The sequence below is a fragment of the Watersipora subatra genome, chromosome 4 (assembly GCF_963576615.1).
Source record: "Watersipora subatra chromosome 4, tzWatSuba1.1, whole genome shotgun sequence".
Classification (NCBI taxonomy): Eukaryota; Metazoa; Bryozoa; class Gymnolaemata; order Cheilostomatida; family Watersiporidae; genus Watersipora; species Watersipora subatra.
In genome coordinates this window covers 19,157,770-19,173,671 of record NC_088711.1, presented here as the reverse complement: position 1 = coordinate 19,173,671, position 15,902 = coordinate 19,157,770, and the positions used below count along the sequence as shown (strand labels likewise).

The window sequence follows — 15,902 nt, the reverse complement described above, 5'->3', positions numbered from 1 at the left end:
TGTGAATACAAACCAGTAAATTGAAAAATATATCACTGTCATAAATATATTCTGTTGATGTCAAAAGGTATAATAATAGGAGGCTTTTTATGAAAACTAAAATGTCAAAAGTTCTGCATAGCGCAACTTTGTTATCAATGTAACAGTGAGAGCATTTTTCAGGCATACCCATATTACTGAATTAAAATAACAGTCTTTACAAAACAATGCGTCTTAAATTAAATCAATATAGTATTACTATGTTGCGTAGTCATATAAAAAACAAAAATGACCAATTAAGCTTCAAAATTGTGCACATTTGAGCAAAGCAACCAAGATTGTACAAATGTCTTTACCCTTGCTTCAACCACGGAAAGCAAACCCCTTCATTTTTCTTAGAGAGCATTGGAACTGCTGTAGAATTCCAATAGGATAGCCTAAGAAGCATTCTGTGTATGACATCTGGGTACGCTTGCCCATCTAATTCATGTATTTCATGTGGATCATTAGCTATGTTAAACAGCTGGTACGTCTTTTGATGAGCCTTATTTCGCTGACCTATAATGATGCCAAAAAAATCAATAGATAAAAATTTAAATAAAAAAATAAACAAAAAAGGAGATAAATATTTATCTCTTCATAAAAAGGATTATCCCAAGGATTTTTCTTGATTATTGCTGGTCATTTTAAATGATAGCTACCAATCTCTTTATTCAAAAGCCTTCATAATTGATAAAAGGAGAGATAATTTATGTATATTTGATTTGTTGAAATGAGCAGTCCTCATTGGCCAGATTACAATTTCTATTGTAATTTCGTCTTCTATTTTAAATCAGCTTTATTTCAGACTCGAAGAGATGACCCAAATATTTATTGCTAATAAAAGGTGATTTTTGAACCGATGTTAAAAAGTGAAGTGCAGTGTGGATGACAAAGTGTTTTATTTTTGTGTTACAATAGCAGTTGTTTTAAATGCACCAATTGTCACGCAATCACAAAACAAAACTCTGTACATGCAATTAAAGAAACAATTAATATGTTGACCAATACTAGAGTCAAATCCATGACATTTAGCTTGTTAGGCTGATGCTCTAACCATCCCAGCCAATGAATCACCTTCCAAAGCCTGGGAATAATTGTGTCAATAGTGAGTTGGCATAAAATGTTACAATTTGAGTCCGAATATTTTACTTGTCTCCCTACACCAGAGAACACTGGATTTCTGTCCGGAAGGACTATAAATTCATCAGAATATTTAGTGGGATTTTTCAATAGTCAGACCTCATAAACATTACTTACCGGTCATGATTTTGAAATCACCAAGACGAAGAGCTGCCTGGGCTGTCGTGTCAAATATTTTTGATTCGGACTTAAGAAAGTTGGAGTTGAAGGGATCGATGTTGTGTAAGATTTCCTGAAAAACAAATATTTGTTCAGTTCAACTCAGATATGTCACCATAAGGTTATAAGGTCACCATAAGGTTATAAGGTCGCCATAAGATTATAAAGTCACCACAAAGTTATAAGGTCGCCACAAGGTTATAAGGTCGCCACAAGGTTATAAGGTCGCCAAAAGGTTATAAGGTCACCATAAGGCTATAAGGTCGCCACAAGGTTGCCTAAGTGTCTCTTATCCTTTTACTTTTAAAAATTCAAAAACTAACGATATTTTAAGAACCTAGTAATTGAATAATGGATCATATACATGAAAGAATCAATTTTAAATCAAAACTCAGTGTTAATCTATGTTTATGAAAATTTTAGTATAAGGCAACCATCAGTCCTGTTCTCACTGCGTGTTATAAAGACGTCAAGCTTACAGGGAAAATAGAGCAAACAATGGCATCGAAAACAACAAAACAGAAAAAAACAGGCAGGAAAAAGCAGGAAACTAAATAAAATAGAAAGATTCATGAAAAACTCTAAATTTAACATTATTAACTAAAGCTGAAGTTTTTAATTACCTACAAACAAATCTATTTCTCAACAATCATTTTAAAAATTTTCTTGCAACCAAAGTTTAAAGCTATATTGTTACCAGAACGAAAACCAGTTCCCGACTTTCACTCATTTGAATATTGTAAATCAACACAGTCTCATTCATGACTTTATTAACTAGTTGATCTCTTAACCAGCTTTTCTTTAAAAGTTGACTTGCAAAAAAATTCACATTACAGTTATTTGATATCAAAAGATTCACCATGTCTTTCTCTGTTGTGTTGTAGGTGCAAAATATGTGGAAAGGTGATTACAAGCTCTTAAAAGCTCAAAAACGAACAAAAAATCGCAGCCACCCGAGGCCGCTGTAGTTTGGATTCCCTTTTCAAAACGGCTCAAATGTGATGTAGTTGTGAGAGATGGTTTCTGTTTACACTTTCATGCAATCTTATTCGCCGAAATATTTTCACAAATATACTTCACGCATTCAATAAAACCATGTCTATTGTTCTTACGCGTCTGTTTTATTGTCATTGTAATGCTGTCGCTTTTAGCATTGATATCCTATAACTTACCGTAAAAATTTGTTTAATTTTTTAGCCTTAGTTTGAAGGAGTACATATCATTGTCTGATAATCATGACGAGCCTGTTGGTCACTTGTGATAATCGAAAAGTGCTGCAAAAATTATCTTCGAAGTATTGGGTAACGTGATCAGATTACGACTTGACGATTGAATGATGCCGAAACAAAACTGTAAAGTAGCGAGCACCTATATTTGATACGGGGTATTCGGTAAAACCCGAAGTGTTTGTCATAAACTAGTGCTACGATAAGTTTTATATTTAGCTTTTTATTGGCTTTTCAATTCACGTGAGAACATCACGTGACAAGACGATAACCAAACTGTAATGACTACGTCATCGAAAGAAAGAGATTCCAATCTACGGCGGCTTTTCGTTTTTGAGCTTTTAAGAGCTTTTAATTACATTTCAACATATTTGGCACTTTTAACACAACAGAGTAAGACATGGTGAATCTTTTGATACCAAATAATTGTAATGTGAATTTTGTTGCAAGTCAGTGAGGCCAGTGAGGTGAGCAGTGAGGTTACTTGAGCATTATTGTACAACTTACGAACTAAGCAGAAAATATATGTATAAACTCATGCACTGAGTTTTTCACTAGTGGAGGAAAGTGAAGGTCACACAAAACCTTTACAATATGATAAAAGTACTGATATAATTGATGTGTTTTAACTATTTTAGTCAACTTACAGAGGTTTGAGGTGAGTGCAGTTTAAAAGTGTAAGTTTACAATGACATCTCTATAAACTTACATATCGAGGACTCTTTTGTCTGCCTAAAATGGCCTCCCAGACATTGTAGCCATCCAACTCATCACTGTTGATAGAGCCTCCAGCCAGATACATCAACGTAGGAAACCAATCACTAACATGAATAAGCTCATGGTTTACTTGTCCCGCGGCAGCACTCACCACTGGTCCCGTCACAAAGCCAATTCCTCGGATCCCTTTGGAGAATATCAACAGTTCACATTGTACGTATGCATGTAGGTAAAACTTTTTTTAGCATCACCAATCATCAAAAAAACAATGTTTTTTTACATGCCAAAAAAATCAGGAGTTATTGAGTAAGTTGAACAGATGTGTTTTAAAAGTTGGTAATCTAATAGTATGGTGGAAGAGTCAGGATGGTGAATTGTAGGTTGCAGTCGCAGAAAGTTTATAAACTGTAACCTACAATGTTAGATGTAGTCTGTTAGTTTCATGGAATAAAAAATGATGCTTGTCACGTGTTAGGAAGGACAAATACAAATGTTCTGAGAGAACGGAAATGGGAGAGCTTTATAAACCCTTCAAGAGCATTGGTGTTACAGTTATGTTAGCGTCACAGAATAGAAAATGATGTTTGTCACAGTGACTATTGATAATGACTTTATATGACTATGTCAAAAACTAGCTGAGCTGACATGCTAACACATAAAATAATCCAATGACAGAAATTATCTTTGATGGATTGTTCTGAATTACAGTCAAAGAAATGAAATAAAAAATGTTCCTGATACTTTTAAACTGATTGTTCTACATTTAAATTTGTCATATTTATGACAAATTTATAAAATAATTATTTGATATAACAAAGTTAAATGTAAATTTACGTTTAAATTTGTCCTGTTCCGCCGGTTATGCACAAACCGTTATGCATGAACCAAGTTTGAGTCAAGGAGGCTAAACTCCTTTCACGATGTCTGCTTTATCTACTCTCCTAACTGGGCTTATTGACTGTTGATTATACTAACAGTAAGCTGGGCTGCTATTGGTTGACTACCTCAGCTCTTTCTACAGCTCATTATAAAATTAGAGGAAACAGCTGCCGCTGCCTAAAAGAAGGCATCCAAAATGTAAAATCAAGTCTCAAAGGAAAAAAATGATGTTACCTCCAACCTCTCTAAAAGAAATGGGGTTACTGTAACACAAGGTGCTCTCCTTGATGGTTAATTTGTATCAAAAAGTATTATTGAGTTGAAAAGCGAATGTGTGTTTACTTTATCAATACAGAAAAATAAACAACCGTGTATTAATAAATAAAGAAAATCAAATACTTTAAACAAATTTTTAATTTTATATTACCTCATTCAACTATGCATTAAACCTTCATGTAGTATTAACAGACTTTGTGAATCATGGGATGGAAAAAAACGTAACTCCTACAGATAACGCTTGTATTTTATTGTAATAAAACAACCTGTGTTAGCTGCCTAGAACTGACCAGCGCAAACTAACTAAAACATTGCAAAAAGTGTACTCACACGTTTTTTCCTAAAGAATTCAACGCTGATAGACTGAGTATACTGATAAACCCAGGATAAATAGAGTTGGAAACAATCTTACCACCCTCGTAGTAGGTTCCTTTTCCACCTCTCAACGGGACATTGCTACCACCAACATTCGTCGCACCTCCGTTATCAGTAGAGAATATAACCAGCGTATTGTGCCACAAAGATGATGCTTTTAATGTATCCATCAGTTTTCCAATGCCTTCATCCATAGCTAAATGAAAATATCAATTTATATACCCTTTGAAGATAAATGTTAGTTAAATACTTTGCTATATTATTTTTATCAATATATGGTTTGGGTTAGTTATGACTTTGAAGCAATCCTTCAGGGAGCAAGTATAATGTCTGCAGATGTTGCACAAGCTGTGCATGTTTTTCAAGAGCAGTTGCACATACAATGGCTCTGTGATTTTGGCAGGACATGTCTGAGTCTAGTCAAAAGGAAACCTGAACCACTTCTGCAGAGGCTGCAGAAGTTGCACATGTTTTTCAAGAGCATTTGCACATACGATGGCTCTGTGATCTTGGCAGGATATGTGTGAGTCTAATGGCAAGGGAACCTGAACAACTGGAAACATGACCAGTTGCAGAGAGCAATTTGAGGTTGGATGGTTTTGGGAAATGAATTCCCCACTTGTTGCTTGAAAGTCAAGCATTATAGACATCTAGCCTACAGCTGATCCCTTAGGACTAGTTACAGTATTACTAGCTCTCAGTATTTCAAACCCTAGTTGATAAAACTTTATGAGAGTTTGTTTCATTCAATAGACGTGATCAATTTGAGAATACTATATGTTCTAATTATTGACTCTAATATTCACCATTCATATGACTATTTGTATCTTTGGCCTTAGGCCTTCACATTCAATGCATGTCAGATAAACATGTGCTTTACCCGAGTTATCCTTAAAATATATCTCATGAAAAAATTGGCTGTTGGGCTAAGTATTAGCCACTTCCTGGGTTAAGATAAAATAAAAGATAAATTGTACATTAAAAAATTATTTTTTATAAGATTTACAAATTTTTTGTTTGTGAAATTGCTGCACATAATTTCTAAATATCTGGTGAATAGCTCAAATTCTAAACCTCCAACTGAGCTGCTACTAATGTATTTAAATCTGGTACCAACCTGCCACCATTCCTGCGTAGGTTCGTCGATTCTTGTCTTTAATTGACTTATAAGGTATGGTGTAGTTGCTCGGTACCTGAAACCAGAAAGAACATTCAATTGATGGGAGATGCTTTAAAAGGTTTACAAATAACTCAATTAGCATATTGGTATATTTTAAAAACAACACACCAACCATGTATTGTTTTAGGAATCGTCTTGCCGTTAAAAATTAAACTCTTTCATTGATTGATCACTCATATTTTTACCAAGCCAATCACGGAAATAATATACTGTAAGGATTAAATTCATTGCAAAGACCTACTTGCAAAGGTCCATGAACACTTTGGTATGCGAGATATAGAAACAGAGGTGTTGTGGAGTTGTGTTCCTCGATAATCGCTTGAGCTCTTTCTGTAAATACGTCTACTGAATACCTGCCCTCCGTCTCTCGATACCTTTGCTCATTGAGGAAGAAGTCCTGATGACCGTATCTATAGTTGAGAAATAATAAACAAAATTAATTATTCAATGTTCACATGATATACTTGCTTACTTAATAAATATAAATTGCAAATTTTTATCAACTTGTGCCAGCTGCCTCAAAAAAAATTTGAATTATGGGAAATGGTAAATATAAGATGTTACTGAATTACCGTAATGAAGCCATTAATTATTTCAAAAGTTTAGAACATACGTCATCTGCGAATAATAGTCTTCATATCCACCAAGGTATCCAAGAAAAGTGTCAAACCCCCGTCTAGTAGGTGTGTACTCTATAGAGCTCTGGCCAATGTGCCATTTACCTACAATAACAAGCAACATACAGAAATAATATTTGTTCAAGAATTGTTACTGAATTTTAATTAGTTGATACAAATGTCTGCCAGTTTATACTAACTCATTGTATTAAATATTACACACAAATCTTGTTTACCTGTCTATTGACTTTACCCTTGCACAGAAACAAGAACCCCTCTTTCCTTTTGATTTTCAACCTAAATTAATAGCTGATACTTGTTATATTAATCAATCCTTATAGTTCCGTAATAACTTAGTAGCTTTGTTGAATAGGCCAGATGATGGAGAGTATGCATGATTGCCTTACTCACTAACATGTAAATCATAGCAATTTTGTGAAACTTTGTTTGCAACAATTCCGGTGAAGTTCTACCTTTTTGAAAAAGTGTATAATTCAACAAAACTGAATAGATCACTTAAGAGAGCTGTAGAACAGGAAAAGAAATTAAAAAAGTCGAACAAAGATAAAAAAGTAAACATTCTTTTACTATTAAAATCAAATATGGTAGACATAGTTATTTCAATCTAAGTTTCCTTCCACCTCTGACATCATAGACCCAAATAGCATTCTATTTTGTTTCATCACACAAATTTAAATGCCACAAGTTCAGTTGAGAACCAGGTTAACTTATAACTAAGCGTCAAAATTTTAAACAAAGGAGAGGACAATAGACACAGGTAGTAAAGCACTTGCAGTCAATGATGCAATCATGAGAATCGAAAGAGTTAAATCTATAAATTTGAAGACGTTTTCGAAATAAACTTTCCTATTTTGTTTGGTTGTTTATGCGTGCACTTCAGTACTTTGTATTTTTGCAGTAAGTCAGCCAATTTCTATAACCAAAAGCTTTTATATAGCCATTCAAACAAAGCACCTCGATCTATCTTGACATCTGCTCAATAGCTAAATAAACCAATGGCGTGCTTACTATTGTTAGAAAGCGCACCATTGGTTGAGAAATGCTCCAATAAGCAGAACGATATTGAAGCAGAATCTTTTAAACTTGTTTGAAACTGATTGAGTTTACAAACAGCATGTTAAAAATTACATGCCGGAATTCACCAAACTATATTACATGTAATATGTATGTAAGTACATACTAGCAATCATGAAGGTATATTATATGTAATGCGTATGCATACAACTTGGGAATGCCATAAAACAGCGAGTAATGCCTCAAACAAATATTCATGGTTGTGTTCTGTTATATGCCAGTAATGCTATTAGGTTACTTTTTGCTCAGGGTAACTTCAGGAACAAGCCATAGATCTATCCAGAAGGTAAAATAAAAAATCATAGTGTTATCTAATAGGCTAAATGATGAGTCATTAATCTGTCAAATAAGTTAAATGAAAAATCATAGAGCTATCAAATAAATCAAGCGGAAAATCATAGAGCTATCAAATAGGTCAAATAATTGTATGACTTATCATGAAGCTATCAAACAAATAAATAATAGATCTGGAGAATCAGTTTGAATGTGACTTAAAGTCATGTTGGCCAAAAGTTTTACACAGCAAGAATAAAAGGGGAAGTAACTCAGTTCTGGTCATGCATACACAACAACCCTATATTATTATATTATATTATTTATATATATTATATATACTATATTTCAAACTACTTGTGCATCTACATTAGTTTATTTCTGTTTGAATCTGTCAAAACATCATAAACTTCTTGCAGCTTAAACCAGTTTTACCCTCAAATGCATGCAATGACAGTAAGAGGAACCTATTGATAAATGTGCAACCATGGTTTGGAAGAAGCCATTTTAACCATTTTCTATGACGACAGTCTATAAAGAGAAGAACCTTGTCAGTTTTTGAGCACGGCTGAATTGTTATTTCCAAAAAAAATAGAAGTAAAAATTAGAGTACAGTTTCCAAAAAGATTGGCCAATACTCTTTCATCGATATATATATAATTCTCAGTGTTTGTCTGTATATCCAGTTATAGTGATTAAAATTTATAAATAAAAAATCTATTTCACACTGGTCTTGCACTCTGAACCTTCAGTTCTGAATAAACACGAGAGCTAGCCACTATACTATGTTGTCTTTGCCATACTATGGAATAATGGTACACAAACTTGAGCAGCACTTACAAAAATTCTATTGGTTACACTCATAACCCTTAGACCCTGACGCATAATGTCAAGCTGGTTTCACGGCTATTATTATAATAAAGATTTAGATTAGCTTAAGTTACTAGCCTAAGTTACTAGCTTAAAGGTTGACTTGCAACAAAATTCACATTACAGTTATCTGGTATCAAAAGATTCACCATGTCTTACTCTGCTGTGTTGTAGATGCAAAATATGGAGAAATGTGATTACAAGCTCTTAAAAGCTCAAAAATGTACAGTAACTGTTAATCGCAACCATCACGAAAACGCCGTAGATTGGAATCAATTTTTAAAACGACTCAAATGGGACGTAGCTGAACACAAAGGCTTCTGTTTACACTTTCATGCAACCTCATTCATTGAAATATTTTCACAAATATACTTCACGCATTCAATAAAACCATATCTATTTTCCTTACGCGTCTATTTCATAATCATTGTAATGCTGTCACTTTGAGAACTGATATTTCAAAACCTACCTTAAAAATTCGTTTAATTTTTTAACCTTAGCTCGAAGGAGTGCATATTATTTTTTGATAAACATGACGAGCCCGTTGATCACCTGTGATAGTTGAAAAATGCTTCAGAAATTTTGTGCGTTAGTTGGCAGGAAGTATGGGTTACATGATCAGAATATGACTAGATGATTAGACCAGGCTGAAACGAAACTGTAAAGTAGCGAGCATCTGTATTTGATAAGGCCTTTGCGATAAAACCTGAAGTGATTGTAATAAACTAGTGCTATAAGACATTTTATATAGAGCCTTTTATTGGCCTTTTATTTTGAGTGATAACATCACATGTCAAAACAATAACCACAATGTTTGAGTACGTCATCAAAATAAGGATATTCCAAACTACGACAGTTTTGTGATGGCTGCGATTAACTGTTCGTTTTTTGAGCTTTTAAAAGCTTGTAATCACATTTCCCCATATTTTGCAACTACAACACGACAGAGTAAGACATGGCGAATCTTTTGATACCAAATAACTGTAATGTGAATTTTGTTGCAAGTCAACCTTTAAGTTACTAGCTAAAGTACTTAGAGTATGTTATTACTTTAAGTGGCTAGCTCAAAGTTACTCAAATCCATTAGGTAGTTATTTGATTTTTTATTACCAGCGCATTGCCAAGCATTTAGCTAGTTAAATTGCAAGACTGCTTAAAACCTATTTTAACTGATGTGATGATAATTATGTAGAACGTTGAGCTTCCCAGATTAGCAGTCATAAGTTAGTTATTAGATTCGATCACAAAGTTTTAGTCAACAAAAAATCAACATGTTATCAAACTCTCCCTCTGTGTGCAAATAACAAGTAGTAGAACTGCAGGGTTTTACACAAATTTATCAATGTTGTGAATTTAAGTTACCGAATGAGTACCTTATATGGAGATGACTTTAGGATGAAAATTGGTTCATCTTCCCAATTTATTAAAGAAAACTCTGAAAGCGAAACAAAGCTGTACACATAACCAAAATTAGGCATACTGCTTGATGGAATCGCGATGTGACAATTGACAAGTGTGATAGACCATCTATCTCATAAACAGCCAAGTACTTTTTAGTAGTAAAGGCGACTCCAATTCACAATGATTCAGTTAACAATTAACCAATAACAATTAAAACTATTTGATGTCATTAAATAATATTTGGACTGCACTGAGTTGAGGAAATGTATTGTTTTGAAAATGCTGCTGATGATGCTAGAGAAAACAAAGCAAGATATAAAACTCTGCCCATAAACCATTTTATTTTTTAAAGACTAACCACAATGTCAATTGGTACAACAAGGTGAAGTCAATTTGCGGCCTTGACCTGACCTTAGATCAGGTCAAGTAGGTTTCTACTTACCAACCATGTGGGTCTTATAGCCAGATTCCTTAAGCTTATCAGCAATTGTTGGATGGTCAAGTGGAAGCCCCTTCTGGCCACATTTGCTTATGATACTGTGCTGAAGGCCTGTGTGTATCTGGTATCTTCCTGTCACAAAACCAGCACTAATAAACTTGCTGGATTGCTAATTAATAGGAATAGAACCAGCTCTTTGCAAAACTGTCAGCTGGCTTAACAGTGCAGTGCGAGAGCTTTAGAGAGTATCTGTTAATATAAGTACATGTCAGTATATTTCAATGTATGCACTAGTAATGGTCAAGTTAATTATCAAAAACAATGATTTTGGCATTTTTTTATTAAAAACTATATTTGTAAAAATACTGGTAATAAAATTGTGGTTCTTAGGTTATGCAAGTAGCTAATTCTGGTAGCAGATCTGCAGCCTTTTTGTTGACACAACATGGTTTGTCCAGCCGATAGAATAGATTCTCACAGATAGCACAAATAATAAGCAGATGTAAAAAATGCTAAAACTTGGATCAAAAACATTTAAATGTAACTTAATTACTAAAAGAAATTAGGTCTAAGCAACATTTTTTGTTGTGAACGTTTCTTTCACTTTTAACGCAATTAGAATTTTACAGCTTAATAAAGTACAGACTATCTGTCTAACTCTAGTCGTATGTTTTAGTAGATACCCATTTTATAGTTGCAAATCTTAATTATATTCTTTACTGGAATAACAGCCGTGTCCAAGCAAAGCCACTGTTAAGGCCCATGCACACTATCACTCAAATCAATCAGCGGTTAGCTGTGCAATGGACCACACCGATTAGCTGATCATCAACGTATACACATGAGTGTCTGTCTATTGACTACTCATGCACAGAAACAAGAACTTATCTTCTTTTATTGATTTTCAACCTAAACTAATGACTGATGCTTGTTATATTGATCAATCTTTGTATTGCCATACAAGCATTATATTGAGAACAATAACTTACTATTAACAGCTTTATTAAATACATCAGATGATGCAGGGAATGCCTGAATGTCTTACTAGCGAGCTTAGCTTAGAACTACAAGTTACACTCAGAGTTGGTGGTTTCTCTATATTAACTTCACAACAGAAGGAATGGATAATAATAATGGCTACCTTGTGGATTAAAAGTTAAAAACAAGCTCGTTTTAAACTCTTGGTACACTTTCAGAGATGTGGTTCAGTTAGATTTCTACTAGTCCTGAAAAGTGAAGATTTCTATAAGATGAAATCGCATCCAACCGTGTCACCATTTTAAGAATAACCAGCCACTAAACCTTTCTGTTATTGACACAAAGTATCTACTTTTAAACAAACTTTGAATCGAGCGGTATAGTGTATTCAAACTGATTTTATTACTGACTATTTCATACAAATCAATTCTAACTTTTCATTTATTAGCATCTTAGTACTTTCACTTTAGTAGCTCGATACTTTAACATATTTCGCTAATCAACCGACCCCTTCGGGTCTTTTCGAATAATTGTGCAAAGAGTTACTCTCTGTGCTTTATTGGTGTCCCTGATGATGTCCCACAGCCCCTGAGACTACCGGGGGCCCAGTAATCCTTGCTATGATGAAAGCCATGCCCGTCCGCAGCCACTCCATGAGTGTTAGGTGAAAAGATTACCTCACACAGAAATCAAACCAGGGTAATCAGATTGAAAGGCGAGCACTCTACCAACTGCACTACTCAATCACCCTGCTGCATTGGGGAATAATTATGCACATAGTTATTACACATGATGATCTCCCACGGCGCACTGAACTGCCAGAGCACTAGTACGAGTAATGAGAACAATAATAATTTTGGTTCCCTCTCCTCTTGCTGCTCATACATGGAGTTAAGGTAATAAAAATACAGGAAATATCTAGATTTGACAAAATTGGGAGCTATACTTGTATAGAAAAACATCCATATTTGGCAAAATTAAGAACTTGAAAACATAAGTAATTCTATTTGCTGTCAGTGAATGTGGACTTATCACAAAATATCTGTGTCTTTTCTTGTAATTTTGAGAATAAATCTGTAGCTGACAGCTTAAAAGTCAGTTTTGGTAAGTGTCTGGATATCAGAGAAAGCCTTAAAAATGTATAAACTAGAGGAACAAATATTCTATGTGAAGAGTTGAAAGACACTTAGATAGCCAACTTTAGCTGCTGATGTTTGGAAGAAAAAAGAGCCATAAACTTTAGTGGTTGCTGCAGAAACCGAAACAAAGAAATCTGGTACTGTCATGGTACTGAAAAAGGAAGGGTCTTGTAAATTTTTTTATTGCTAATGCAGAACCCCTTTGACAAAGAAAACATATTGCTAGCAACTCTTTGTACATCTTCAGTAGGACTATATTTAATCACTGTTTTAACAATGTTTACAAACTCTCCTTCCTTTTAAAATGTCCTACACTACAGATGAGATCTTAAAATGACAAATATTGAGGCCAATACATACGAAAAACAGCTAGTATAGTTTATCCCACCCTTATTGAGATTGTCTCCTACTTTGAGTAAAATCATAGTGTCACTAAGATTTAGTGAAAGAAGAACAAGCAATATCGTGTTTTTGGCATGAAAATATCAGCAATTTAACAACAGCAAATAATAGTTACAGAAATTTTACCTGAAAGAAGCTGACTGCGGGTTGGTGTGCATATAGGTTGTACGTAATAGTTCTCCAGTTTTACCCCATCCAATGCCATTTGATCCAAGTTGGGTGTAAATATCTCACTTCTATGGTAACCGATGTCGTTAAACCCATAATCATCAGCTAATATAAACTAAAAACAAGAAACATGTCCTGGCACAACAGATATTTTTTTAATTGTTTGCAGGAACCCTGTGAAAAGTTGAGAGAGAAAACAAAAAGTTTTGCTTAATAATTTCATTTATGTTCTAAAAAATATAATTTGTTTCGTATCTCATACTCGAATAGGTGAATACCCGATGTAGCACGGGGGATAAACACAGCTTATAAAGAATAAAAAGGTAATGTAGTTGACATTGGGTAAGTATTTTTACCAAATGAATTTGGGTAACTTAAACCGCATGTAGTAACTTACACTAGTCTAAATATTTACTATAATAAGTGCCATGGTTATAATTGTAATTATAATCGGTAATGAGTTCTCATGAATCAAGCTCTTCAAGTGTGCTAGTAAAATGATGTGCACAATTATTCCAAAATATGACATGGCAAAGGACAACGTAGTGTACGGGTTAGCTCGTCTGGTTGCAGAACTGGTGGTTCCGGTTTCAATTCCACTGAGAAACGAATTTTTTGTGAATAGGTTTTAATCGCTATAACTGGACACACAGATGACAGACAAACACCGAGATTTACACATATACATAAACCCACAGAATTATAAGTTCAGAATGACATGTTATACGTTGGTACGTTGTACTTGGTACCACTTTGCAGTTTTGTATTTTGTATTATTTTTCTACTTCATGTTGAGCCGCTATTGACTATATTGTCATATTAAGTTGTTTAAAAAATAATATATCGTTTTAATAAATGTAAGTGTCATCTTGCCTCAAGTATTTAGGCTAGAAGAACTAACATACATAAAACTTACTATTATATGTGGTGGTGAGTTTGGCTCAGCCAGAGCAGCTGCAAAGCTCATAGCCAGAGATAATAGCTCGTATAACCATAGCATGTCTCTCTCCATTAGGCCTCAACACAAATGCAGTTCAAGTCATGTCATAAGCAAGTTAACAGTATTATTGATCCATCTTCTAGTGAGTGAGTGTAATACTGTACAATAAGTATGCTTGTAATGATGCAAATGCACGCCTATTGTAGCGAACTTGAACTTTTTAGCATAATCCTCATTGGTTTATTTTGTTCAAACGTTATGAACTCAATCAATAAACTTCTTGACAAACCAACCAAATACCGTAAAACTTCTAATTGAATGCCATCTGTAATTGAACGCCACCTCTAATTGAACACCGCCTCTATTTGAGCCCCACCCTCTATTTGAACGCCACCTTCATTTGACCACCATTTTGACTATCTTTGATATCCATGAACCCATAATATCAAGTGATCAGTAAAACAGTGTCCACAAAATCGTATCAATAATGAACCGTTTACATTAATAACAATTAATCAATTATCTTGTTGTCCAACTCCAAAGCTTTTTCTTTCGCCAAAACTTTAAAGGTCGCACCATAAAAATAATTACTAACGGTCTCAGGCTACTAGTAGTTACTTGTTTAACGCTGTCTTGATACTTCGAAGTATATATAAATTATATAAAAACGGTTTAAATTTACGATGGTTTAGATGAACATTGTAAGCAACACCATAGAAATAATTACTAAATGTCTCAGGCTAATATTATTTGCTTGTTTAACGTGATCTTTATCTGTATGTACATATATCAAAAACAATTTGTAAGTTCTGCGCCAAAGGTTACGTTTAGCGAGCAAAACTTTTACGCGTTGCATTAGTGCTAATGGCGGCGCTTAAAAGTTTTGCTCTGCCCAAAAATTGCTAGTATCGACTAGTTCGGCAGTGCAGAGGAAGAGTTGAGGTTAGAAAACATCGTGGAAGATTTTGGACAACTAGAAGATGTTCATTCCATTGAAAGCAACAATCAGAACAGCTCTCCGAGCAAATAATTGGAATATTTTCGTTTTAAAAATGTTAAATTTGTTTCGGCATGTAATATACATGCAAGTGTGGTTCATTTATGTCACTTGTTCACGAATATACATATTTGTAGCATTTGGTAAGTTTTCACTATGCAACTTATAAATTTGCAAATTTATAGCATACTATTTGATAGCATCATTGCGGTAATCTGATCATACAATTGATTGACGCTCGTAATTTCTCTTCTATTGCACATAAAAAGCTAGTTTTTGTTGCAAACTGTAGCAAACGTTTCAATGAGTGCAGTGAGTTTTTATGCTACAGCGGTAAATATAAGTATAAAATAAACATATGTCTTCAACAAATTTAGAATGAATTAAAACTTAGAAGTGTCAACAAATTGCAAAGAAGGACACAGGCTATAATATCAAGGCAGGTCAATTGCAAGAAATAGGTATCAACTGGTAGAGATATTTCTCAATTTCTCAATGCATATTTATTAAGAGATCTTTGACAAGTTGATGGTAAGTTACCAGATTTATTGCATTCAAAAAATTTAATATCGCTCCACCGGAAGAAAGAGAGCAAAACATAGGCGACATT

The 15,902-nt window shown here is 34.1% G+C and overlaps 1 protein-coding gene across 1 annotated transcript; it reads right to left on the bottom strand.

Moving 5' to 3' along the window:
- Positions 1–331: 331 nt before the first annotated feature.
- Positions 332–14,332, bottom strand: LOC137394002 (arylsulfatase B-like). The gene is made up of 10 exons (XM_068080718.1): positions 14,272–14,332; positions 13,314–13,470; positions 10,672–10,800; positions 6,587–6,695; positions 6,215–6,383; positions 5,911–5,986; positions 4,831–4,989; positions 3,256–3,449; positions 1,279–1,393; positions 332–537 (listed from the first exon to the last, which is right to left on the bottom strand). The coding sequence occupies exons 1-10, from the start codon at positions 14,320–14,322 to the stop codon at positions 332–334; spliced, it is 1,365 nt and encodes a 454-aa protein (XP_067936819.1). The 5' UTR covers positions 14,323–14,332.
- Between the last annotated feature and the right edge of the window lie 1,570 nt (positions 14,333–15,902).

Excerpts from the sequence above, each read along its gene's own strand:
- LOC137394002 (XM_068080718.1), bottom strand. The coding sequence starts at position 14,322 with ATGAGCTTTGCAGCTGCTCTGGCTGAGCCAAACTCACCACCACATATA. Across the intron at positions 6,384-6,586 it reads GACTATTATTCGCAGATGAC|ATACGGTCATCAGGACTTCT; the intron begins GTATGTTCTAAA and ends TCTCAACTATAG. Across the intron at positions 4,990-5,910 it reads CTACGCAGGAATGGTGGCAG|CTATGGATGAAGGCATTGGA; the intron begins GTTGGTACCAGA and ends ATTTTCATTTAG.